The 27,937-nt window shown below is 38.9% G+C and overlaps 1 protein-coding gene across 6 annotated transcripts in view; it reads right to left on the bottom strand.

Annotated features, from left to right (window-relative positions):
• Positions 1–27,937, bottom strand: part of LOC149312058 (anoctamin-4) — a 186,539-nt gene that overhangs the window by 136,016 nt on the left and 22,586 nt on the right. For 4 of the 6 annotated variants that reach the window (XR_016281224.1, XM_089523857.1, XM_089523856.1 and 1 more), the window contains exons 1-2: positions 6,985–7,128; positions 5,614–5,820 (exon numbers count right to left, since the gene is read on the bottom strand). Coding sequence is in view for 5 of the 6 variants with exons in the window: in XM_089523857.1 (XP_089379983.1) it covers positions 5,614–5,820; positions 6,985–6,991 (214 nt within the window). In the remaining variant the exon portion in view is untranslated. Of the gene's footprint in view, positions 1–5,613; positions 5,821–6,984; positions 7,129–27,937 lie in introns of those variants that run through there. The other 2 variants (XM_089523859.1, XM_089523858.1) reach the window with 1 other exon arrangement.

The raw sequence follows: 27,937 nt of genomic DNA on the forward strand, positions 1-27,937 counted from the left end.
AACAGAGTAAAAGACAGAATGAAAAAAGGAGCTTGATATGTTGGATACTTTCACACTACACGATTATAAGTGCTATGATTTCCCTTTAACTGCCATGACATCCTATGGAATCCTGGGATTTGTAGCTCAGGGTGGGGCAGTTCAAGGAGAGTTTTAGTGTCCTATCAAACTTCAATTGACAGGATTCCACAGGATGCAGCCATGGTAAATAAAGTGGAATCACAGTGCTATAATGCTGAGGTGTAAAAGGGCTGCTAATGGTAAGAGTAGTAAGCAAAAAGAATGAGCACAAAGAACACAAGGAGAGGAGTATGAGACAGAAAGAATGAACAAAAAGAGAAAGAAAGTGTATTGGGGGAGAGGAGAAAGGAGAGAAAGAAGGAAGAGAAGGGAAAAAAGGAGGAGAATGTGATGAAGGTGCAAAGAAAGGAGAAGAAAACAAGAGCAGAAAGAATCTGAGCAGAAGGAATAATGAAACTGAAGTACAATGAGGAGAGGAACTGGAGTTGGAGATTGAATGTGTGTGTGTTTGGGGGTACCCAGTAAGCATCTTGTGGATGTCGGGGTCAATTTTGGCACAGCCTCAGAAAAACGTACCAAGGGAACAATAGGTCTTAGGACATTATCCCACTAGACGAATCCTGCTGAGAAATGGGATTTAAAAGCAGAAAAAATGACAAATGTGGGATGTTTTTCAGATGACGTTTCTTCCAAACAGCAATAACGCAAAAATAAAGTAAACAAAAAGTGGACAAAAATGACACCTTTTTACTTTCACTTTATTTTCGCGTTATTGCTGTTTGGCACAAATGCGTCTGAAAAACTTCCCACATTTGCAGGGGTTTTTTCTACTTTTAAAATCCTGTTTCAGAGTGGGATTTGTCTAGTGTGAAAAGTCTCTTATTGCTGTTGTGTGCAGACCACAATTAATTGCAATTTCCCATCTTACAAATACTGCATTTTACAGTGTGCCTGCAAACAGGTTTTTGGTACTATGGAGGGCAGGAGTGGGAGGGAAGTCTCAATTCTTTTGGTGTTAGATTACACCACTTGAGCTAGGCCAATGTTTTCTTTTTATCATGGCAACCCTGAACCTTAAAAAATACATAAAGGAGACAATAAGCACAAGTTTCCATTTAATCTATAGCAAATTTCATAACCTAAAAAAGTTTAAAAAAAATACCAAATACCAACAGTTTGTAATATATACAAGGATGAAAGCAGGAAGCCAAAGCACATCATTTCACCCATCTAATATTGTACAAGCTTCAGCATGCCAACTGAATGCATTGATGAAATGTTGCAGCACTACAAGATGCACTGAACAGGTGATCTAGATGCAAAGACGGATGAAAGTTGTACTTCTTTACAACACTTTACACAAGATAACAGAGGCCAGAGAACCAATTTTCTAACTAATTGTGGTGACAATCAATCTATTATTACTAAATTGTTAACCAGATATATATATATATATATATATATAGGATTGCCTGAAAAGCTAGTGAATGAACTAGAAAATATGCACTGCAAATATATTTCTGGGATAACAGTTTTGTGATAACTGATCCTTGAACCAGCCATAACATACAAAGTTATTTTAACATTTCCATCTCTTTTGCAATACTCCATAAGAAGTGCTTCATATTTCAACCAGCGTATGAAGGCAGTGTGGACATTCACAGTAAGATGGAAAAGATTCACTGCAATGGGATTTTGTATGTTATAACCAATACAGAGACCACTGGTGAAGAGAGTGCCATTTTCATTCCCATGGTGAATGGACTTTGTGCTTTAGCTCTGACACAGAGAACAAAAATATTTCCTAACAGCCTGTTTTGAACACACAAGAGCCTAAGTAGTAATATGGAGAGGGAGAGAGAAACAACAAGAAATGTAGTCACATCTGCTTTCAGTAACATCTGGACATAAAGCCTGTCTGTCCACAGATGTTGCAGAATGAGAGTCATGGGGACAGAGAATGGACTGCAGCATTGGTACTAAAACCACTTGGGAACCACTTTTATATCTACATGTAGACATCGTGCCCCCTTCACTCGATGTAGTATATGAGTAAAAATATTTTATTGTATGTATTTTCATTCACAAATTCATGTATATTCATACTTTAACATTTTGTACGGAACTAACATTGTTCAGATCAGAACAGTTGTATTTAAGTAAGTTCAATATTTAACTGAATGCATGTGTAAATTTTAGCTATAAAAAACTTTGGGAAGAGAAGGAGGAGGCAAGATCATGGCCTCCAAGACTTACGTCCCCTTTGAGCAACTCTCGGCCCCCTAGGGGTCTGGCCCCACAGTTTGAGAACCACTGGACTATACCACTAGAGCCTGTAGCCAGATGATTCCTTTATTAGTAACTTATTAGTAACTAAAAATAGTAAATGCAAGTAGAAGATTAAGACAGCATGGATAGAGCTGATCTACAACCTCTGCCATGCTGGTATGCTATATATGGAGAACTACTCCTCGACACTGGCATGCATGTGCACACATACACACACATCCAAATACACACCTCCATCTAATGTGTCACAGCTTGTTCAAGCTTCATAGGACTCAACACATTAATCTGCACCATGTTATACTACAGGACTAAGGCTAAAATGAGAAAATAAAGATGGAGGACAATTTGCCACCTTCGGCAACATACAGTTTGGTGCTAACTCAAACTTGCATTGGATCTGTCCTGATTTCATTATTGTATGACTGAATACAAAGGATGCTGATTTTTATGCAATTAAAAAAATGCAATTAGCAGCTCCTGAGTGTGGGCTGATGATTATTAGGAGCTAGAGAAGGGCAGAAGAGAAGGCAAGAAGGCTTAGAAAATAGAGGAGCTGTACTGTTCAAGTCAACTAGCAAGAAACCTCATCAACAATTTTCTGTTAAGAGTTTGCATCCTCTGTAATTCACTAAATGTTATTTTGCATTATGGTGTCTTCTCTTTCTTTCTTTCTTTCTTTCTTTCTTTAAAAATGCTCACTCTCTTCCTACCTCACTGTAAGGCCTGTCAATAGTTATTAGCCATGGTGGCTACATCAAACCTATCCCTATTATTTCCAGGTGCTAGGGACAACAACCGGAAGAGAACTACTACCTGTATGCCCAACTTGTAAGCTTCCCAGAAACATATGACTGGGAACTGTTGGGAACAGGTTCTATTCCCTCCAACATTTCAAAGATAACAAAACAGGACACATGTAAGCAAACAATACCAGAGCATGATCAAGATACCAAAAATTATTAATGGAGAAGAATATGCAAACTAGGATTGTCTGCAGCAGTTTGTTTCAATTGAGCCTATTGGGAAAGAGAAGATTCTGTCCCTTACCCGTCTCTCCCAGCTCCTGAGTTAACTGAGTGCAAACTACTGTTACACTTTAAGCTCGACCTGAAGTAACTGAAGTAAGATGAGGATGTATGGTGGAAAGTGGGTGAAGGAGAGAGTAACAGACATTTTAAAAGCAGCTGAAAGAAGTGGGACTACAGAGGATTAGTCAGGACTATCCATGTCAAAATGAGATATTTTTGGATTTCATACAAGGAGAAAACTAGAAAAATTATGCTGTTCTATTTTTCCTCCCAATGAGTTTTCCCAACTATTTTGAAACCTGTTTTTTGACTAAGGAACAAATAATTACAATTATTATTTCCATTTTTATTCTGTGCTTTATGGCCTAATGAAAATAAACTATTTGAAACAAACCAACAACAAAAAACAATAACACCTCATCATTGTTTTTAGATGTGTACAATATTTCCCAAAAAAAGGATAACGCAAAGTCATTCGCAAAGAAGATAAATTCACATATTTAGGTCAAATTAGGTTAAATTTAGGCTAAAGTTCTCAGTTGAATCTACATAAAAGTATCAAGGAAGCAGATGTTTTGAAGGAATTACATGAAAGGAAGGACTATAGATAATCTACAAAGCAGCTACTAAATAAATTGGACCCATATTGAAATATCATCTCTAAACTGAGACATACATACTCAGGAACTATTTTTGGTGAAAAGAGCTAACATTGTTCATGGTATTATATGTACCAACATATAGTGTAATGACAACAATTGGGTTGTCATACTTTTTTGAACAAATTCACCCAAGGAAAGCTCTGACCATAAAATCTGTCACACCTGCATTGTGTAAATCCTATTGTGTAAAATCAGTGATGAGAAGTAGCTGATCAAAGTAATGCAGCCACTTGTAACAAGCAAGGAGGACGAATCAGAGCTGCAGCTGTTGTTGCTATATGTCTTCAGTTCAACTCTGATTTATGGCAACTCTCATAGGGTTTTCTTGGCAAGATTTATTAAGAGTAGGTTTGCCAATGTCTTCCTCTGAGGCTGAAACAATGTGAATTACTCAAGGTTATCTAGAGGATTTCTATGGCTAAGCAGGGATTCGAGCCCTGGTCTCTTGGCTCCTAGTCCTAGCCAACACACAAACTCTATATATTATCTATATATTTTACATAATGCATAAGTGGGATCATGTGGCCCTTTAGATATTCTGCGACTACAACTTCCAGTATACCTCAACATTGGTTATGTTAGCAAGGGCTCCTGAGACTCACAGTCCAATATCTGGAAGGTCACATGATTCCTATGCCTGCCCTAATGAATAGCTGGTTTGCTGAAAATAGTGATTTTGCTTTGCAGATGCTAACATTCCATAAACACCACTGGGGTGATGGTGATGTTTCTGTACAACTCCTGCATATTCATAAACTGTGATAAAGTGGGCTCTCCTCATTCGCTGTGGTTAGGGGAGTAGGCCCTCCCATCAAAGTGGAAAAACTGCAAATGAAAAAGCCATTTTCTTTTTTACCTGAAAGACCGTCTCTAGGAACCTCTAGGTCCTCCAGTGGTCAACATCTGCTGGAAGTTGACCATAAATTGTGCTGGAGGACCTACAAATGCCTACAGAAATATTTTCTGTAGGAATCTTTAGGTTCTTCAGCACAATGTCTTGCAGAGGTTGGCCACAGAGTTGCACTGGAGGACCTAGGCAGTTCTAGAGAGTACATATTAATAAAATCAGTGAATAATCAAATCTGCAAAAGTCAAAGCAGCAAATGTGGAGGGCCGACTGTATTTGTCAGGCACAACATAGGCAGGAATAATGGAAAGATCTTCATTTTGAACTGTCTTTTGAGGCCACAAAGGGAACTGATTTTGTTAGTCATTTTGATAAACATGAGCTTTTCCTGTGAAACTATATGTACTGAAAACAAAAGAGGGAAGAACTGCTGTCGCAATGAGCTCTACAGCATGAGTGTTTAGGAACAGCAAGCAACATACAGTAAAAGAACACTTAATGGTGATTTTCTGGACAGAAAATTCAGAAGCTGTGAAATATTTCTAGTTTTTCTGAAATCACCAAATTCTCTTTGCTCTTGCTGTAGATGGTTGTCAACCACTGAGGTTGTAAGCAAGCATACTGACAAAGGCTAATGTGAACATCAATCTATTGGCATTGATTTATAGATTGATTTTCATGCAAGTTTGATTAAATGCTATGAGTATTTCATAGCATGTATCAGCTGTGTAAAGCAATCAGAAAATTATGGAGTGAAATATGTTACCTGGTTGATGAGTAATTGGTTTCCCAACTGGAGCTGGTAATATAATAGATCCAGAAGAAGAGGCTTCCATTTTTATTGACCTTCTGACTTGTGGAAGTGAAGAATGCCTGACCACAGGTGGACACTGTGGTAACAAATAGCTTGATGTGCTTCTCTTTTGGTAGATCTGCTCGCACTTTTCAGCCCCATGAATAGATGAGCTTTCACCTACCAGAAAAGAAAAAGTAACACTGTATGAGTACAGTTCGGAATGAATACATTATAAACATTGGCAGAGCTTTAGAAAGGGCTGATAAAAGGTCAACAAATGTTTAAACTCTATACTAATCTGGATAGTCATGAATGAATAAATCATGGTTAAATAAATCCATAAACTTCCCAGTCTAAAACTGATTAAAGGTAGAGCGTTATAAATTGTGGTAGATTAAGTATAACCTCTGACTGAGAAATCCTGGCTAATACTAAGGAAGGCAAAAGTAGAGTGCCGTTTTTGTAAAAAGAGTGTTGTATATGAATACTGAGAACCAGTATGGAATAGTGGTTTTAGTGTTGTACTAGAGCTCTGGAGACCATGGTTCAAATATGGAAATCCACTGAGCTTGGGTAAGTCACAGGGCCACAGAGAAAGGCCATGCCAACCCCCCACTGAACAAATCTTTCCAAGAACCCCCCTTGATATGGTTGCCATAAGTCAGAAATGACTTGAAGGCACACAGTAACAACAATCTGAATATTAATAATGCAAGTTCAAATATCATCATTCAGCTCTATAGAAAAATGAACAATTCAAGACAGATAAAAGTGAAGTCCTTCTTTACAAAGGCCATAGTTAAACTTTGTAACTCATTGCCATAAGATGTAGTTTACTGAAGATAGGTATGTAGTTTACATATTTGTTGCCAGTTTGACTAGTTTTAAATGGGGATTGGGACAGTCAGTGGCTACAAATCAAGATGGCTAAATGTTGCCTCAAATATTAAAGGGAATATGCCATTGTGAAATAGTTGCTGGGTAGAAACAAGATGCAGGGTGCATTTGAACTCATGTTTTTGTTGGAGTTTCAATCAACCCCAATCAACTCCAAATGGCTTACAGATAAAAAGCAAAAAACAACAACAACACTTTACCAGCATTTCAGTATTTACAGTTTTGTCATGTTAATAAGAAAGAAAATATGTCTGCCTTAAGAAATGGGACTAATTTTAACATTATGTTTTTACATTATTACCATTATTGTTTCAGACATAAAATGTAGTAAAGTATATAATTTATTTATTTTTAAAAATGGATTATCATTATTCCATATTTTCCACAACTAACTTATGCTTATTTCTTCATTTTAAGACAGTTATGTCCACAGTGTTTTGCTACCTTTCATGAATATATCTCCTAGCCTGGAAAAGCTCCTTTTGTATAATTATGTTTCCCAGAATTCTCCAGCCAGGTCAGCCTGGGAGTTGCTATCTCTCAAAAATAGCTTTTACAGGATTTGGTGTTGATGATGATGATGATTATTATTATTATTATATTCCTCTTTTCCTCCAAAATTGGGACACAAAGAAACGTACATATTAAAACACTACAATTAAAAACACAGAAAAGTGCACATTAAAATAGAACTAAACTGGTACAATATTAAAACACCTCTCATTAAAAGAATGAAGGCAGAGCTGAGGTACTTTCACCTGATATAATTTATTACCTGTATGAAAGAAGAAATATAGCAGCTGCACTTTCCCCCCTCCTATGTGCCAAACTTCGGTTGAAGATACTGAAATCCTTCCTATCTTTTTTCTTAACTGTCCAGCTCTCACATCCATACATGGTAATGAGGAATACAATGGCTAGTATAATTCTAACTTTTGTTCTCAGTTGTATACAGGAACCTTTTCCTTCTTTTATTGCTTGAATCAAATAGAATTGTATGGAAAGACCCCTTTAAAAATGCCTTCATTTCTTTTTGCAACATGCCTTTTGCTAATGGTTTTAGAAGACAATTGGGACTGCAATGGGGAGGAGAATATGCATTTCATTACTCCATCCTCTTGTCCCTCACACTCTGTTTTCATTGCACATGTTCACCTTACTTGTTACTAGAGTTGATGACTCATATTTGTTTTACACCTTTGGCCATTTGCCTTGATTTTAAAATTTCACATGTAACTAAAACTAATAAATTACCACTTCTTATTCATGTTGGCTGTATGCAGCTCAGCAATTCATAATAATATTTGAAATGAATTTTCCGTTGCAAGAGGGAACCCCATGGGTAGTCATGAAGACGCTATTAGCTTTGCTTTACTCTATGTTTTATTCGCATTCAGGGCACATCTTCTCGACTCATGAGTGAGTGATGTGATTTGGGGGAAGCAGTTTAATGCTGTGTTATTGTTAATGCTTTCAGTGCTGAACTGGGGCGATGTATTATCTATGATGGCATATTTCTAAGAGAGGCATGGATCTATAAATGTAACTAAAGATGCAACATATAGTTTTCCTGACCCTCAATTATTATATATCACTCCTTTTTATCAGTGGAAAAAATCCAGTTAAGCCACTTCTTTCCAGGTGTTTTGCAAAGGTTACAGATACATCCTGACTGAAGTAGAGCTTAAACAAATTTAGAAGAAAATTTCTACAGTAATTTCCCATTTAAAAAATTGCAGACATGCATTTTTACTTTTCTAACATGTGCTTTCCATTATTTCTAGCTTTTGAAAGTGAAATTTGAACAAGTGGAAGAGGAAGATGGATAGAATGATGAGAGATGCACCTAAACCACTGTAACATTTCCCCATTCATGTTATAGCTGCCAGAAAACCAAATAACAAACAATACCAGCTGAAAATCCCTCTTCTGCACCCATGAAAGGTACAATAGTACTCTCCAGTTTTCACTGTGAGAAACCTATTTGATGTACTTTTATTAATATAAAAACACATGTTAATATAAAATTTTTCCAATTTCTCTTTGTTTTCCACAAATCAGTAAATCTGTGTGTATTGCCCAAGGATGAAGGCAAAACAACACCTGGATTTTGTGTTTTCAAAAGTGGGGAGGAAACCACTGTTTATTGTTTATATCAGGACGAGATGCTTTGGACTTCAGATTCCAGATGACCCAGCTAATCTGGCCAATGGTCAGAGATTATAGGAGCTGACGTACAAAGGAGGACCAAAATTTGAGAACCACTGGCTTTGTCTAGATATTAGTCTAGAAATACCCGTTTTATCTTAAGAAGCTTAATATCCCAAAACTATATTAGATAGACCATGACGTTAACGTGGATTGGTCCAGCATTTCCCCCTGGTGTTTTCTCACTACTACCACCAGCTTTTTATAAACAACTTGTCCAATGAACAGACCTGGAGAACATGAAATTCTGCATGTGTTTGTGAGTTTTGAGTTCACAGAATGAAAGTACTACATTAATTTGGATTTTGCATTTCCCCCTTCAAATAAATTGTTTTTATATAGCTTCACTGAATTATGATATAACCAAACAAATATTGTTCCTTCCCTGGTACATTTATAGCCTACTGAAAAAAATGAGCTTGTTCAGAATTCTGGCAAGGAGTACTTTCCCTGCCCTCAGGCATCTCAATACAAAACTGTTGCAAGTGTTTTACAAAGGTTACAGATGCATCTCAATCATTTTTCAGGTCTCTGTGTACATGAACCCTGTCATCCTTACATCAATTACATATTGTATCCTTGTTCTTGAGTGCCACAGGTACAAATGCACCCAAGTTACATGGAGCATTTTAAACAGTGCATAGAACTCATGACTGAGTAGGTTTTCCTAGTCACCTCAAGGAAAGAAACTGCTATACATGCACATGGTTTTGTCTGCATAGGTTGCTTTATTTATACTGGAGTAAGCCCTTGTCAGCTAACAAGCATTTCATATTGGAGCTCTCATGTCCACAAATAACAGCCAGTTTGATATCAGTCATATTGCTTGACAGGATCCTGTCTCTTAAAAGCAATGCAATGAATACACTTTCAGCAGTGGAGGATATTTTCAAAAGTGATGTGATAAAATCCTGTGTTTGGTCCAAAATAAGGACCATTGTCATGAACAAGGCTTTGTCAGAAGTAAGTAGGTTTAGAACCAGAGTGCTAGTAATGCAATAGCAAGTACATTCTCCCAGGCATGCAAACATCATGATCCTAAGATAGTTGCATTATTCACTATATATTAAATATTTTAGATCTCCTTAACCTACTGTCAGTATAGATATAATTCAGAACTTAATGTTCATCTAGTTCCCTTAGTACTATCCTGATTAATTCTGTATAAAGCTTCAGGAAGGAATACATGTTTAACCAGGGAAAGAAAACAATATAACTGCCATCACACTTATTCATGATTATCTTTACCAACTATATTTTCTATGGATTGATTCCATTAAGTCCTGGGCTTTAGGTACAACTGTTTTAAAAACAATATTCATAAAAACTTGAGTTAGGACATTCTCATTTACCAATAATCTTAAGAAAAACACCAAATATGTTCATAATAACCTCAGTGTTCCAAGTGTCGGTACTTTACAAAATGGAACCATCCATGCATAAGTGGGAGGTTACAGCGGGTCTGGGAACAACCTGAGATTTGCAAGAGTATAAAAAATTTATGGTTTAAAAAAACTTGAAGGAAGGGAAAATAAACAAGCAAATAAGAACTGAGTGTGCTCAGTAGTTATATAGCACCGGTTGATTTGGGAACAGAATGAAAAATCATTGGCAATAGAGGGAGGGAGGAAATGAGTATGTAGGAAGTAGGGTTGGCTGGAACACTGAAGAAGAGCATTTTATATAGTGTATCATGTACAGCCCCTGTTTCTAGAATGCTAAACATGCATTTTTTTACTCTGTAAAAAGGGATTAAATCTGCAGCAGCTAAAGAAAAATAAATTCAAGGCAGGGCCTTTCTTGAATTTTTTTATTCAAGCGTGTTGGACGTGATAGAAATGCAACTCATCTCACCCTCAAGATATGTACATTTTCATGGCTAAGAGTAAAACATCCAGTTGCTATAATGTGTTCTGCCCTCTCAGCCTATACTGACAACCTTAAACAGATTGACCCTGAAATGTTCACAGCTGCCACTTTACCCATCATCTTTCTCTCAGTCCTGGAGGAGAAGACATTAAACTGTACCACTGTGTAGATGGTAATTAGCTGGTCCATATTATTAGGTGATACCAATACTGTTAATATTTGGTCAAATACCTCTTTCCAGGGAAGCAGTTCGGGGTTTTGTTGAATTATTCTCTAACAAATTAGCCCTACTAACCTTTTCATTGTGTCATCTGAGAGGAAAGAAAGCATTTAATTGCAAATCATTCCAAGGGATGAGTCCACATGTTCTTTCATTGTTCTTGACGAGCATAACAAACACTGAAGAGATTTAACATTAAACCAGAAAATTAAACATCATTGCAATAAATCATACAGAACCATGACCACAATTTAATTAGCAGTTTAAAACAAATATAGATTTATAGGCCTGTTACAGACTGCCAAAATAAAGCTGCTTCTGGTCTCTTTGGAGGTATGCTGTTTAAATGATGCATGGGTCCTAAGAGTCTGGAGGTCGCACCAAAGCCATGCTCCAGCCCTAAGGACTAGAGTGCAGCTTTGGTGCATCTTCCGGATTCTTAGGATGCATGCATCATTTAAACAACATACCTCCAAAGAGACCTGAAGCAGCTTTATTTTGGCAGTCTGTAACAGGCCATAGTTTCATCTTGGCCTAATTCATAATCACACTACAGCAACTGGAATGTTTTGTGCATGGTGGAAGCACAAATTAGCAACAAACAACGTTATTTAAATATCCACAAACATTTAATTACACATCTCTAAAATTTGATGTACACCCTATACTCAGAAGTAAGATGCACTGAGTTCAATAGGACTTACTCTGAGAGAAGTCAGGATAGGACTGCAGCCTTAACAATGTCCCCTATCTTTTTCTACAATGGAAGTATGTCACTGCTTTCCAGACAGCATTACTAAAAGAATATTTAAAAAAACATGCTAATTATGTACCCTATGGACCAAATAAACTAGGGGAAGTGACTCTAATCCAGCCCATGGAAATTTCTCTTGCCCATGGGAACTTTTTCTGCCTATATTTCCAATCATTGATCAGAGATGAGAGAAAACACGAGCTCCATTCTCTTCAGTAGTTACAAAATGGTAAGATAGACTTACAATCTCATAACTTTTAGAATTCATATTTATGGTGTTAATGGCTGAATGTGGCCTTCCTGAATAGAAATCATGTCTGCAACAATTTCCCAATCATGGGGCATATTGAGAGAAGTACTTGCAGCAGGAGGATCCTTACAAGTTGCCTTTTTTCAATGTGCCTGCAACCAAGAGAGTGCTGCAGATGTCATTTCCCAGCATGTCAATCTGTAGCACATAGGTTTTTTGTGGGTTTTTCAGGCTATGTGGCCATGTTCTAGAAGATTTTCTTCCTGACGTTTTGCCAGCATCTGTGGCTGGCATCTTCAGAGAATGCTTGCCTGGGAAAAGTGGGTGTATATATACTGTGTGAGCCTGGGAATGCAGGAACGATTTGCATGTGTATTGTTCTGTGCTGATGGCAGGCCTCAGGCTGGGAGGCTAATGCAAAAGAGGATTAGTGTCTGCTAATTGGTGATCATTATCTGCTGAGAAAGCCCCTGACTCTGAGTGGTTTCCCATTTGTATTTGCTGAGTCCTTGTTTTGCTATTCCTCAGGACTGGTAGCCAAATTTTGTTCATTTTAAGGGTTTCTTCTATCCAGTTGAAATTATCCAGATGTCTGTGGATTTCAATGGCTTCCCTGTGCATCCTGACATGGTAGTGATTGGCATGGTCCAGAATTTCAGTGTTTTCAAACAGTATTTTATGCCCAGGATGGTTTGTGGCATGTTCTGCTCCTGCTGACTTTTCTGGCTGGCCCAGTCTGCAGTGTCTCTCGTGTTCCTTGATTCTTGTTTGCACACTGCGTTTGGTGGTCCCTATGTAGACTTGTCTGCAGCTGCATGGTATGCGGTAAACTCCTGCGGCTGTGAGACAGTCTCTCTGGTCCTTGGCAGAGCGAAGCATTTGCTGGATTTTCTTCGTCTGTTTATAAACCATTTGCAGGTTGTGCTTCCTCACCACTTTGCCTATTCTGTCTGTGACTCCTTTAATGTATGGTAAAAATACCTTCCCTTTGGGTGGCTGCTTATCTTCACTTTGCTGGGTTTTTCTGGGCCTGGCAGCCCTTCTGATGTCTGAGCTGGAATAACCAGCTGTAGAGCCCGGTCCAAGTGCTTCAGTTCATCGTCCAAGAAGTGGGGTTCGCAGATGTGTTTTGCTCAGTCTAATCAGTGTTTTGATTATGCTTCTTTTTTGTCCTGGGTGATGGTTGGAGTTCTTGTGCAGGTATCGGTCTGTATGTGTGGATTTTCTGTATTCTGTGTGACCCAAACGTTGGTTCGGTTTGCTGATGACTAGGACAGCCAAGAATGGCAGTGTTCCTTTCTTTTCTTTTTCCATAGTGAATTGGATGTTGGTGTGGATATTGTTCAGATGGTTCAGGAACACAGCCAGATCTTTTTTCCCATGGCTCCACATGATGAAAGTGTCATCCACGTATCGGAACCAAGTTGTGGGCTTTTTCGGTGCTGTTTCATTTTGATCATTTTGCTTTGAACAGAAGCTCTGATTTGTAGACTGGGCAGGGTTTGCATGGAACAGTAACCCTGGTTCGCAGACTATGAGGCTGTGTAGGCAGCCTCAAAAGGGCGGCCTCTAGTCGCCCCTTTTACAGCCAGATCAGGGCTGCAGCAACCACATGCTGTGACCCTAATTTGGCCTTTGCAGTGTGCAATAGCCGCAGTGCCACAGCTTTACGGCACTCCAGCGTTGCGTTGTGCGGACGCAGCACCAGAGGAGCACTGTGATGCCATGTGCCATGTGGAGTGCTGCACAGCATCACGCCACCCTGGGGACAGAACGGGGCATGTGTCATGTAGACACTATGCTTCGACTCCACCACCAATCTGGCCTTTAAATCTGGTCTGCACAGGGCCTATGAAGAGTTTTGCATGGAATCTAGATTGTTTGTTTGAAAGCTGCTGCACTGGAGCAAAATGGTAATGGATAATTTGGCTTTGGTTTAATCCCACCCAGGGTCACCAAGTGATGTAAAAACATTTTGAACTCCCCAGCTAGAGGAGAGGTCAGATTTTGCAAACAGCAATACAAAGCCACCTTCTGTGTTCCATACAAAGCTCAGGTCCGAGGCAGACCTATATAAAACCTGCTTCAAGCATTGGAAAAGCTCCAGACTTCCACAAAATCAGAGTACTCATGGGAACCCAGAACTCTCACAAGAGGTTTTACATCCTTCTTGCCTCAGTCACCTGGGACTGTAGTAAGCAGATGGCAGCAACAGACACCCCTAAAGAATTTGACATGTCATTTGGGGTCATTTGGCTGTATAGCAAGTGTTTAGGAGGTGACCCGTAATTGTGGTGGGCATTTATTCTCTCTGCTCTCATCAATTTTATTTAAAAGGGATTTGTGGGTGCTCTGCCCCAAAGACAAAAACATGCAACATAGCAAGGCCCACCTCCCAAACCACCAGGCCCCACTCGCTTGCCTAATCCTGGTCCTATCCAATGCCTTTGGTCCCTCTCAATTCTGGAATTCAGTCTTCAAGAACATGCACAAATTGGAATTTGCCTCAAACCTAAACTGGCTTCCCAACCCTGTAGGAAAAAGTAGCAAACAGTACTACATAGCTGTCAGAGGAGAAAAGCAATGAGCTTAAAAGAGGCCACTGACTTTAAAAAAAACTTTAAAAATTAACCAATTGTTTATTTTATTCGATTTGAACTTTCAATAAGTACTATACATGAATGTAACCTAAGATTCATTCCTTCTCAAAGGACATTTTATGAGTATAAAAGTTCTGTACTGCAAAAGTGTCTTTGACTTAGCCTATGAGGCTACCGTTCAAAGAAAAAAAAAGATAGAGCAACAAGATGCTCATGCATTAGGTCTGCATCTGGACAGTGGTCTCTCTTGTTTGGATGGTTAGCATGCTGACAGCTGCCACTTTAAAAAAATCATAAAGATTAATAACCCTTAAAATCAAACTAGGAGTTCATAGAATAAGGTGATAGCTCAGAAACTTACAATTTCTTTCGAAACTCCTGTCCAAGCTGGAGCAAAGCTGCTATGTTACTAGCATAGTGTGCACACAGCAAAAAAAAAAAAAAAAAAAAAAAAAAAAAAAAAAAAAAAGGTTAATATCTTTCATAGATGATCACACAGAGCCAAACAGGTGGCTGCACTGTGACAAAGTGCATGCAGGGAAATGGCAGTTTGGGAATTATCTGAGACTGGCTGGGTATGGGTGCTGCAAAGAAGCTTCTGATTAGACTACATCTGATTAGACTACATCTGCATATGTATGTTATTTACAGTCTGATCCACGTGTCATTAAGCAGAAGATTGGGGGAAGATATCATCAGGATGCATTGGCCAGGCAGCAGTTTTGGGTGGGGAAGAAAATTATTCTTTTCTTTGAGATTACTTAAGAAATTAGTTTTCTGTATGGTAGCTGAGGAGTTGTTGATTGGAATGATTTGAGAAGGAAACAAATTGGAAAATATGTTATAGCAAACTATGAACAAATATTGAATCAAAAAAGTAGTTTTATGGCTCAGACTCCACCAAGCACTGGGAAAGCTCACTTGTTTCCATTTTAGCCCAGCACTATGTTCGCAACAGAATCTGGCCAAATGCATATCAGAAGGTTAAGAATAGAGCACAAGGTGCAGTTCCCCCGTAGTTGCTGGATAAAACAGATTATATTGATTCTTTGTTTCAAGCCTGATTATAGGATGCATAGAGCTTTGGTCCCGTTGATGGAAAATCGTCACTGGGAATTGGACAGGGGAAAGTATCCCTGTTGGTTCTGCTGGACCTTTTTGTGCCATCAACAATGGCATCCAGACTTTTCTGCTATCAATGTTAGCCTTCTAGGGCTTTGGGATTTGGAGGCATCATTTTATGCTCTCCTGATGGAATGAACTCAGATGGTGGTGGTGGAGCTTCATGTTCTTTGGTCCCACAGTGTCCCCCCCCCCCCCGCCTTTTCTTTTTGCTCTTTAAACTACTGGGGACTTGAGGTCAGTTACCAGATGATGCAGATGACACCAGACTCTATTCTTCCTTTTCACCATGAGGAAGTTATTTTGGTTCCAAACCACCACCTGACACCAGAAAGGGATTGGGTTAGACTTTCCATGAAAACTCAAGGTCATTGTTTGGGGGTGCATCTAAACTGTTTGCACAGAGCTCTCTGACTGACTGCGCTGAGTACCTCACTAAACTACAAATCCCAGGATTCAATAGGATGGAGTCTTGGCAGTTAAAGTGGTGTCAAACTGTTTTATTTCCACAGTGTAGATGCATCCTTTATGACTCAGCCCCGAGTCTGGATGTCCAGGTTTCTGTGCTGGCCAGGAGTGCGTTTTCATGGTTAAAAACAAGAGCAACAATTGCACCCATTACTTGATATAGCTTTTCTAGCCACATCCCACTTGGATTACAGTAATGTATTTTGCATGGAGCTACTTTTGAAGAGTGTTTGAATACTTCAGCTGGCATAAAACATTGCAGCCAGACTGTTAAACTGGGACTAGTTACAGGGAGCAAATGACTTCTTGTAACAACAGTTACACTGGCTACCAATCTATTTCCAGGCACAATTCAAAATGTTGTCTTAGGTCCAAAACATGCTGCAGAAATAATCCAGTTTGAGACAGCTTTAACTGCCCTGGCTCAGTACTAGGGAAATCTGGGAACTGTAGTTTTGTGAGACATTTAGCCTTTGCTGTCAGAGAGCTGTGGTGCCACAATAAACTACAATTCCTAGGATTCCCTAGCTCTGAACCAGGGCTATTAAAGCAGTCTCAAACTAGGTTGTTTCTGCAGTGTGTTTTGGACTTTTGATCTAGAAAGCCCTATACATTCTAGGTCCAGACTATTGAAAGCACTGTATTATCTCACATGAGCCTACCAATGCTGTGAGATCTTTGGGAGAGTCCCTTCTCTCAGTCCCACCATCCTTGTAGGCAAGTCAGGTGGGGATGCAGGGGGAGGCCTTTTCTGTGTTTTGGAACTCCCTTTCCAAGAGGGTTAGCAGGGCTCCCTCCTTGTTCTCCTTTTGCTGGCAGTCAAATATTTTTTAAAAAAATTCCATCTGACTGCTTTTAAAGAAAAGGCACTAATAGGATGTCATAATGTCTTTAATTGCTTTTTGTTTGAACACATATTTTAAATTGTCTTTAATGTTATTTCTGGTTTAACGACAATCACAATAATCTGTTTTAATTTGTATGCCACCTTGAGTCCTGCTTCTGGGGAGAAATGGCAGAACACAACAGTTTGCACTAATATCATAGGAAAGTAGATTTGTTTATGTCGTATGGCTGCCTAAAACCTTGTCTGTGTACATAAAGAACCAGAGCATGGGAAAGTTATTGTTATTGTTTTTATTTGGACAACTCCCTGCCAATACAACCTCTGGTCATGCTGTTATAGTAATCCTAGATTTTGTAACCCAACAAGTAATTTTTCCTAGGTCTGGAAAGAAGCAAAAGCAAGCAAGCACGGGAATTTAACAGCAGATAGGGACTAACAATTTATCTTTTAGCTGTATGTGACAGGTGGACATGCCTGCTTTGAAAAATGTGCAAATTACCCAGGAGATGTTTTTTAACAGAGCCCAGATGGAGTGCATGGGGCACTTTCCAAAAAGCAAGCCCCCAGGGAGGCCAGAAAATCTAAGTACTGCTCTGTAAGGCAAATTTTTTTCCTTGCTTGAAAACAATAGTGCCTTCCAACCTTATTCAAGATTTTTTTTTTCCATATCTGGTTTATCATATACCATTCTCAGTGCTCACTCCTGCATGGAACACTGATCCCTTCTCAATTCAATAAACACCATTTTTTTTTCTGAAAGAAGATGGTAGTTTACCTCATAAAACTGCTACTTAATAATATGTTCAAAAATGCTATCACCAAAAAGATACAGGGCAGAACATCTTCATAAAAAATGTTGCTATATTCTGTATTCCTTAATAGGAGAAATATGGGGCTTAAATTACTCAGAGAGGTTACAGTGGATAAGTAGAGAAGCATGAAGGTTATCAGTGGAACAGTCACATACTAATCCAGGATTTGACCTAAATTTCTGCAGTCAGTGTTGGACTGACTCAGATACTTCAAATTAATCTTTTTCATTAAGCATTTTAATGCCATGGTCAGAAGGGTTTGGCGTTTGCGTTGCATACTTTTCACACTGTTGTTACTCACTGAACACTTCATTAGAAAGAAACTGCAGAATCCCAACAAGCTGCAGAGTAAAGAGAAAAAGAGGTCGTTCCATGGGCTCTGTTCAGCAACTGGCTGCCTTTGACTCTTCTTTAGCTTGCCCCTACATATGGCCATTCTGCAGCAGATAGGCTCTTTTTTCCCCTAAGCAGTTTGCATTCCAGACAGTTATGATAAGAACTCTATAACTTTAAGAGTTTTCCCGTAATAGTTTGAGCATTAGACTCTGAAGACCAGGGTTTGAATCCCCACTCGACCAAGGGCATCTCTCACCCTCAAAGAAAGACAAAGGCAAACACCCGGTTAACAAATCTTGCCTAGAAAACTCTGTGATAATTTTGCTGTGGGATTGTCATAAATTAAAAATAGCAATAGTGGTAGCAGTTACATTTCTATACTGCTTATCAATGAACTCAGCACTCTAAATGGTTTACAATCTGTAAGCTAATTGCTCCCAACAAGCTGGGTACTCATTTTACTGACCTATGAAAGGATGGAACACTGAGTCAACCTTGGAGCCCTGGAATCAAACTCACAACCTTATGGCTGCACTACTGGCATTTAACCACTGCACTACCCGGGCTCCCTCTTAAAAATGACTTTAAGACACACAACAACTGTTTCCCCTTCCCTCTTTCCATTTGCATCATGCCTTTTATATTATAAGCATGAAGCCAAGAGCAGTCATTTATCTGTAAGCCACTGTAGGAGCAATTAATAATGTGCTAGATTGTTTGTTACATTAAAATTGTGTTCTGACTTGGGAAATGGAGGCCAACCTTACAGATGTTACATGTCAAGTCCAAGTTAGATAAATTTCATATAGAGTATAAAACATATGCCAACGTGTGCTGTTGTTAATGTTGTTTGCCTTCACATTGGTCCTGATATATGTTAAGTGTATTATACAGTCTTCTTGGCAAGATTTCATAGAATCATAGAGTTGGAAGCAACCACAAGGACCATCCAGTCCAATCCCTTGACATACAGGAACACACGATCAGAGCACTCTTGACAGATGGCCATCCAATGTCTGTTTAAAAAGCTCCAGAGAAGGAGACGTCACCACACTCCAAGGCAGTGAATTCCACTGTCAAACAGCATTTAACAGGTTCTTCCTTATGTTTAGGGAGAATCTCTTTTCCTGTATTTTGAATCCATCCAGAATAAAATGGTACCATTACTTCCCTTGATCTAGACACTATACTCTTATTGGCGCAACCTAGAACTTATTCATATGAGATTTGCCATTCCTTTCCTTAAAGGCATAGAGTGCCCAGTGTCACATAGTGGGTTTCTTTACTTCAGCTGGTTTACAACCTGTTCTCCCAGAATGCTAGTTTAACACTCAAACCACTGCACCATGCTGGCTCTCAGTATGCCAGCAGATGGCTCATGTAATAATATTCCACAGGTTGCAGCATACTGCCAAGGCATGATTTGTATGCTAGATATGTTATAGTTGTGTGAAGGAAAGAAGCTCCTGCTTGCTCTATTGCTTGTCTAATGGTTCTGACTCTAACTGCCACACCTGATTTGGGGATATAAATATTAAATCAGACTATTTGTCTACCAAGTCCAGGTCTTTCTTCCTGAACTCTGCTGTTTGGGATCCATAACTGCAAATAACAAAGATTAAATCTGGGACCTTCAACAAGGCATGCAATCTATAGGAGTATAATAGCAACTCCATTTATCATCTTCACATCAGAATTAGCCAAAAAGTTTTTTCTCCAGTCAAGATAATCAAGCCAAAACAGCATTAACTCCCTCACCACAAAAAAGGAGATGAGTCAGACTTTCATAATATAATATACAGTATAAGCTGTTATTAAATTTTGCTTCCTTCAACAAGATGCCCTGGTAAAATTGAAGTGACCAGCTGTAGTCATTGGATTCAATTGTTCCGCATCCATTAAAGAAGAAATTGCTTGTCTAAGCAGTTAAGAAAACAATCAACTAATTTGAGTTATTTTGTAAACCTTAAAATAGTTATAAAATAGCTTTGTTCAGATTAAGAAGAAAAAAAACAACCTTGATCCCTTCTTACTGCAGACTATCACTGACAGTTTTGTTTTTTCGGTTCCTCCAAATATAAAACATTACTTTTTAAAGTGTCAGACTGATCTGCTGTGGACTCAGGTAGAAAGAGATCCTGAAATGATAGATCAGCTATTGAATCCGATGAAGAATCTTTTATGGCCAGCTGGGTGCTTTTGTCATAATCAGCAGTGAAAATATTAGGATCTAAAATATATTCATGCAGAATAAGTTATTATAGACAGCCAGCATGGTGCAGCATTGGGCTACATACAACTCTGGAGACCAAGGTTTAAATCCCCACTTGACCATAGAAATCCACTGGGTGACCCTGGGCAAGTTACACTCTCTTAATCTCAGAGGGAAGCAAAGGAATTCCTACTCAAAGCATTTTACCAAGGTAACCTGATCACAGGGTTGCCTTAGGCTCTCTGTAAATCAGAAATGACTTGAAGGTAAAACAACAACTAGAATAAATTATTAGTATGCATATGGTGAGCAAGTTCATATCCAGTCTAAGATGTAAAATTGAGAAGATTTTTTCTTTAAATTCACACGTTTGGCATATTTAAAAAGAGTGCCTTTGCTGGACTGAACTGCATTTAATTGGACGGCAAGAATATTTTTAAACATCTGCACACATGGGACCATTTTAAGCAAGTAAATACTTCACACTCCAAGAAATTTCATTAAGTCTAATATTGGCCATGTCCAGATGGGCCTTTTAGCACGTACTGAGTACTTTACAGACGCTCCCTAACCCTAGCACGTATTCCGTATGTCAAAATGGCGGTGCCTGGTACAGATGGGTACCGCCACTTTGATGTGACGGCCATGCCGCGTGCAAACGGCATGGCACAGCTATAACGTGCTGGTGCCACTACAGGGCACTTGTGGCGCCCTTTTAGCGGCGCCGAAAGGAGCTTCAAAATAGAGCGGCCCCTTTCTCTCTCTCCCCGCTGCTGTCGGGGTGTCTTTGGGGCATGAAGCCCCAAGGACACCCCTTTCCAGGCCATGGGGAAGCAGCGTTTTGCTGCTTCCCCAAAGCCTGGAAAAGCAGCGGATCGGGGCCTCTGGGGATGCCACTATGGCCGCTGAGGCCCCAATCCATCAGGGAAAGGGGCGAGTGCAGGCCGCCTCAAAGAGGCAGTCTGTATCCCGCCTATGTATCCTTGTCATGCCTTGTGAATGATGTACTTTTTTCCATGTGGTATCTTGCAATCCCCTTCAGTATTTTTTCTACAGTTATTTTTCATCAACCATAGACTGTGTTTCTAAAGGAAATAGGAGGAACTTGGATGAGGTATTCTAAATGTGCAAACAAAACAAAACAGAGTATGGAAAATTAGTGAGAAGATGCCTCTTGCCTAAACTGTTTAATGCCAGCTACTACAAGGTTGCTCTGTCTGGCCCCAATCCAGAGATCTTCATTTTTAGTAACTAGCTGTATGCATTCTTTATTATGTTAAAAAAATCCCTGCTAAACAGATGGCTGGCAGTGACAGATCTGATAGTGGAGATCACCAGCTGGAGAGAGGGAGATGCTCACAGTCACTCCCTACCCAACCAGCTGACTGGTGCTGTAAAAACAGACAACACTGGCCATCTGTTTGACCATGTACACACAGCAAAAGATGTAGGAGGATTCCCCCACCCACTCCAGTGTAGTTCTCTTTGGCATATTTAAGACTTCACACAGAAGAGTGCCTTTGCTGGACTGAACTGCATTTCATTGGACGGTAAGGTGTGGAAAGCTGTTAATATACTCATTATTATACTAATTATTATAAATCACAAACATTCTTTTGTGTTCTATAGACTTTAGTCACGCAATCACAGAGGCAATGTGTGATGCACTATAAAACTTCCAGGCTTAGTGTGTTCTGTTCAGGGCATTTGTACATGGATGCAACATTGGTCTGAAATTACTACAACAATAATGCGACATGCTATTACAATGTCATGAGGAATACATGGTAGTGTCCCCCCACACTGCAATAACATGCAGTACTGTGCATTTCTCTGTCATAGACTATTTATAAGATGATAGTATCATGAAATGGAGCTGGTTTAATGCACATTATGAATCAGAGGTTGCCAGGACTGGAAATTGGAGGCTCTCGTTCTCTGCGTTTCCCCATGTGGTGAGCCACCAGGAGTACACGTTGAAGCATTTCTGCAGTGCTGAGTAGGAAACATATGACCCTCTAGATGTTGGGTTGCAACTTTCATCATCACTAATCAAGGAGCACAGGAAATTTAGTGACAGTTCAATGCAGGAGGGCCATTTTCTATCCCTGCCCTATGTAGCAAAGTGTTTCTAAGGACCAGAGTGACTCAACACAGAGACATTCCATCTTTAACATCACAGAAAGGGAAGGAGACAACAAACAAATACTAGTTTGACCTGCAGTTCATCACAGTCCTAACAGTGCAATCCTGTGCAACAGTGTCCAGTAAACCTTAACATAATTAGCAACATATCTCTCTGTGGCAAATACTGACATGGATTTCCAAATGATGGCATCCATTATCTGCATACTAAAGACTGTCCAAAGTAAAATTATAAATACATAAACCAAAGCCCTAGTAAAAATGTACAGCATTTCAGCTTGTTTAAGTGCAGTCCAAAATAAATAGATTTTGGATCAAGTCCAGCCAATTAAATAAAAAAAACCTTGGCTCTGTAAAATCATGAAGGTACAAAAGAAGATTTTTTTTTTGAAATATTATTATTATTCATGATAAAGGAACAATTCCAAATCAGTAGTCAATTATTTGTCTCCTTAGGCTTCCATCCTAAAATGTACTTAGAAGTATACATTATGCATTTATATTAGCTTGTAATATGCAGTTCTTAAATTATGATTTCAACTGAGCCAGCATTTTAATAAGTAGATTTAGGATGAAGTTTTTCAGTTAGAAAATAAGGCAACTATTTTACTATATCTGCACAAGTAATTAATTCCACTCACTTTCAACAGCGACTTCCATCTGTTCAATGGAACTTACTTCAGGGCAAGGAATAAGTCTCACTGAATACAGTTACACTTACCTCTGAGTACATGCATAGAATTGTGTTGGAAATAATAGCCAGTGGAAGGAGTTATTTCTGCAGACCATTTCTTAACAGCAAAAGAAAATGTTTTCAAAATCTCTAAATTCTTAAACAAAGATTAGTTTAGGCAAGATAATGTCAATATACTCAAAGTATGTCATTCCTCATCTAAACTAATGCCTTCCTTGAACATATTCTAAATCAAAAACATTTATGCTATTGCTGTCACTTGGTAAAAATACTACGCTGCTGCATGTTGCATATCAAACCCCCACCCCAGTCCACATCAGGGATGAAGAGATAGGACAGGAGAACACTGCACTTGACCCTCAAGCAATTTATTCTTCAAAGAATAATGAAAAGGGTTAGAATTAAATAAAGACTCACCACAAAATGGAATGCAGGAAGACTGTTGCTTATTCGAGTAATGCCATGTTTTGCTTCTTAGGTAAGCACTTGAAAGAAATAAATCACCAGGGACAGTTGGCAACCTACTATATATAATGGTGTATAAATTTAGAAATTTTAGAATTTTTAAAAAATTGACCCCCAAATCCTTGGCCAGTTTATCCATGTAAGTACTGCAGCTTAATCTTATCAAAAAAAAAGGAACCATCCCCTTCTCTGGGTAGCATGGTGAAAGGCGAGAGCATAATTTATCCCAGGAGAACAGAAAAGAAGCCCTACTCTCTCCACTGAGGTGCTGTTTTTGAACCTTATGAATGCCCCAGTGGGAAAATGGCAATGGTGGTTCTTTAGCAGTTCCCCTCAAAGGAGTGCCAAGAAAAATCAGGCTTTGAAGGACTTGAATAAGATATTTGTGTATTTTTGCAAGCTTTCTGGGTTAAAACCAGTCAGAGTTATCACATTAAAATGAAAGGCTATAATCACTGTTAATGTAGTCACCATTTGCTTTGCCTTATCCTTTTTAACATGTGTGCATTTTCTTAGTCCTGCCTGTGTCTGGTCACCTCCCTCATACACTCCACAGCCACCATTTACCATAGTCACCTCCTCATCTAGCCAGCCAGCCTTTAGGATGAGCACAAAAAAGCCTGCTGGAATTCTGTAAGTTCTTTAGCATTAGTTTTTGTGGGTTTTTCAGGCTATGAGGCCATGTTCTAGAAGAGTTTATTCCTGATGTTTTGCCAGCAGCTTTGGCTGGCATCTTGAGAGAATGCTGGCATGGAAGAGAGTGGGGTATATATACTGTTGGTTGAGGGGAAGCAATTTGCATGCTAATCTGTGTATTGTTCTGTTGTTGAATGGCAAGGCCTCAAGGTATCTATTTAATTAATGATCCACTGTTTGCTGGGAAACCCCCCTCATCCTGACTGGTTTTCATTTGAGTTTGCTGGAAATTCAGTGTTCTCTACACGCCTACCTACCTACCTATATAGGAGCCTGTGGCTTCACAAAGAAAGGAGACATGTTGGATTCCAAGGAAACATCTTCTTTGAATTGTAAATGGACATGAAATTTCCTTGAATTTGAAAATCTACCAGTGACCACATGGCCAAAGGAGGAGGTGCCAGCCTACAAATAGCCCTCCCTACCATCTGAACTAAGATCAGAAACAGAAAATGCAGGCCTATGACTAACATCTCCAATTTCTTTCTCCTGTTTGCCTGATGAAGAAGCCAGTGTGACTTTGAAAGCTTGCAACATGTAATTGTGCATTTTGGTTGGCCAAACAAAGGTATCATTGTTTGGATGTTATTGGATTTGCTATATCACCAACACGTCTACCTCTACATGTTTTTTTAGAACAATATACAGATTGATGTGCAAATCACTTCTTCTCAACCAACAGTAGGTATACCCCTTTTCCATGCCAGCATTCTCTGAAGATGCCAGCCACAGCTGCTGGCAAAACATCAGGAAAAAACTCTTCTAGAACATGGCCTCATATCCTGAAAAACTCACAAAAAAACTATAGATGCTGGCCATGAAAGCCTTCGACTTCACATTCTTTATCATTGTTTTTCTTTGCCTCATCCTTTACATCCCTTGTTACATTCCCCTCTGTTTTATCCTTGACTTAGAACATATTAAAATCCATAATTATGGAGAAACAGAATGGTTTCCAATTGGCAATGGTGTCAAACAAATCTGCATTTTATCACCTTATCTGTTTAATTTATACGCAGAACATATCAAAAGGAAACTGAGATTAGGCTTAAAGAAAGGAGATATGAACACTGGAAAAAGGAGCACCAACAATTTAAGATATGCAGAGAATACAAGGTTACTAGGAGAAAATAGCAGAAACTGGGAACAACTACTGAGACAACTAAGGAAGAAAATGAAAAAGCAGTTGTTGAACAGTAAGGAAAAAAATGACCCCATATTATTTTCATAACCTAGAAGTGGATGATGAAGACATAAAAATAATTAAAGCTCTTTTATATCTTCAGAAGACTAAGACTCTGAAGAAACTAGGCAAGATCCTCAAGTGTAAAGATATTTCCTTAAATACAAAGGTCCAATAATCTTGAACTTCCTTCTCTTTTTGTCTTGCTAGTAGAACTTAATTTTCCCCCCTGGAGTACCCACATGGCCAGAAGGAGGATGATTGACCCACCAATAACATCTGAAACGAGAACAGCTACATCTTGACAAATGTGGGCTTGTGACTAACGTTGCAATATTTTTTTTCTCCTGTATGATTTTTAACATCTTTGCCTCATGAAGAAGCCAGTAGAGCTTTGAAAGTGTGCTACATGTATTTTTTGCATTTTGGTTGATCTGATAAAAGTATCACTGTTTTGTGTATTTTGAATGTTATTGTGGTTTGGATTTTTTAAATTTAAAGTTTAATGTTTTGAAAACATGAAAGCAGTTCAAATCATAGGATCATATACAGCTATGGGGTTTTTTTTGGGGGGGGAATAGGGTACTGCTGCAGAATTGCAATCAATCTAACTTTTCTTGAAGATCTTGAAATAAAATAAGCAGATTTTAGATCCAGGAGCCACAAAAAAGTCAGAGACAACATGGGTGTGTGAGCACCTTGGAACATATGTCCTAAGGTTATGCATTTTTTTGGAAGATAATTTTATATTGGGTAAGTGAAACAATTGGAGAAAAGACTGTTTTCTCAGACCTTTTGTTAATATTGTAAAATTCTGATGGGGAGAATGCAAAAATCCCACATAAAGATCTGGTCTCAGTCATGACTGGAGCTCCTAGAGCTGTAATAGCAAGATCCTGGAAACACGCAGAAGGATTATCCCTCTGATACTGGCTGGATAGCCACTGTTGGACTGCTGTAACTGAAAAAAATGAGAATAAAAGCTTCAGTGGCAAGAGGAGAAAGATAATTTTGTGGAAACATGTAATCTGTTTTTAATATCAGATCTTGGACCTAATAATATTAACCCACCATAACCTCACATGTTTTGGGAGCATGATACTTTATAAAAATCACAATACTTAATGCAAAGACTGTCATGAAGGAGGTTATTCAAACAAAATAGTAATTATTTTGTTCACTGTTGATGTTATATAACTAGATTTTTAAAAAATAAAATAATTAAAAGGATTTTAGGTACAGCATGATAGCCTTCACTTGTAAAGAAGACAACATTTATGGTTGTTCTAAAAAGAAGTGAGTGCATAAAAGATGTAAGAAGCAATAAAGCAATCAAGCAATCATCGCTTCAGTCCTTTGCCTACAGTGCTGAAATCCTTAAAGCTGGTCTCGTCTTCTGGTTTTCAAACGTACATTGACGTGTCAGTGGATAAAGTACTGCGGCTATAATGGATTCTACCTCTCTGCTGATTCAAGCCGTATGGTCAATTTAGTGGACTGCAGGGAATTACTAATAAACCTGCTGATCTGTAGAAGTGACCTTCACTCTTTTAAGACTGAGCACAGTAAGTGCGCAAACATCATTGGAAAGACAGAAGTAGCATCCCACCTTTAACAAACAAAAAAAGGACTTCATATCTAACAATTCATTGCCACATAGCCTGGGTAAGGCAGTATTATGCCTAGATGTCATCATCACTTATAGCAGTACTTGTTCTTACAAGTCAGGTAAAGTGATCTTGAAACTCTGTATGGTATTAACAAGGAGGTTTTATTGTCCTGCTTTCTGAGTAATCATCAGAACAGGCCTGTGTGGGGAGTAGATGCTGCTCACATGTGCCAGAACTTGATTAAATTTACTTCTCTTCAGTTCCTCTTCAAACAAGAATGCTGGCCACATGTGTGGACCTCTGTTATATATCTAGTTGAATTTGTGTGTGTTGGGGATCAGGCCTATTTAGAGTTTCAGTGAATGCAAGAGTGCTCTTGTTTGAAGAGGACACTGCATGGTAACAGCTTCCCAATTTCAAATCTAAATCTCTCTAGCTGTTCTTCTATAGGGGAACTCACACTATCACTTTACCAATATTAGGTTCCATATCTAAAGGATCGGGGGGGGGGGGGGGGTTGGCAGGAAGGGTGTGCACTATGGTAACAGGTACCAACTTCAACCTGGCAGCTATCTGAAGGTGGAAGACATCTGCTTCCACTGATCTTCCCTAAATGGCTGATACCTCCTCCTGCTGCTGCTGCATATTTTAGCAGCCAATAATGCACAATAAAATGGAGCTCAGCATAGTTACTAAGATAACGTGCTTCTACCTGCCTGCATCTGCAGTGCAGATCCGAAGTGGTATTGTGCAGTCTTGCATGCACTGAAACATGGTGAGCCAAATTAGAGCCCTCTAACACAAATACACAATCATTTTTTTCAATGTCAGAAGAAACTCAAAATTGATGATCCAGATATTATTTGGGTAATGGAAGCTCACATACTAGCAAAATGTTTTAATGAT

Source organism: Sceloporus occidentalis, unplaced genomic scaffold, assembly GCF_023333645.1.
Source record: "Sceloporus occidentalis isolate IW3139 unplaced genomic scaffold, rSceOcc1.0.p SCAF_5, whole genome shotgun sequence".
Taxonomy (NCBI): domain Eukaryota; kingdom Metazoa; phylum Chordata; class Lepidosauria; order Squamata; family Phrynosomatidae; genus Sceloporus; species Sceloporus occidentalis.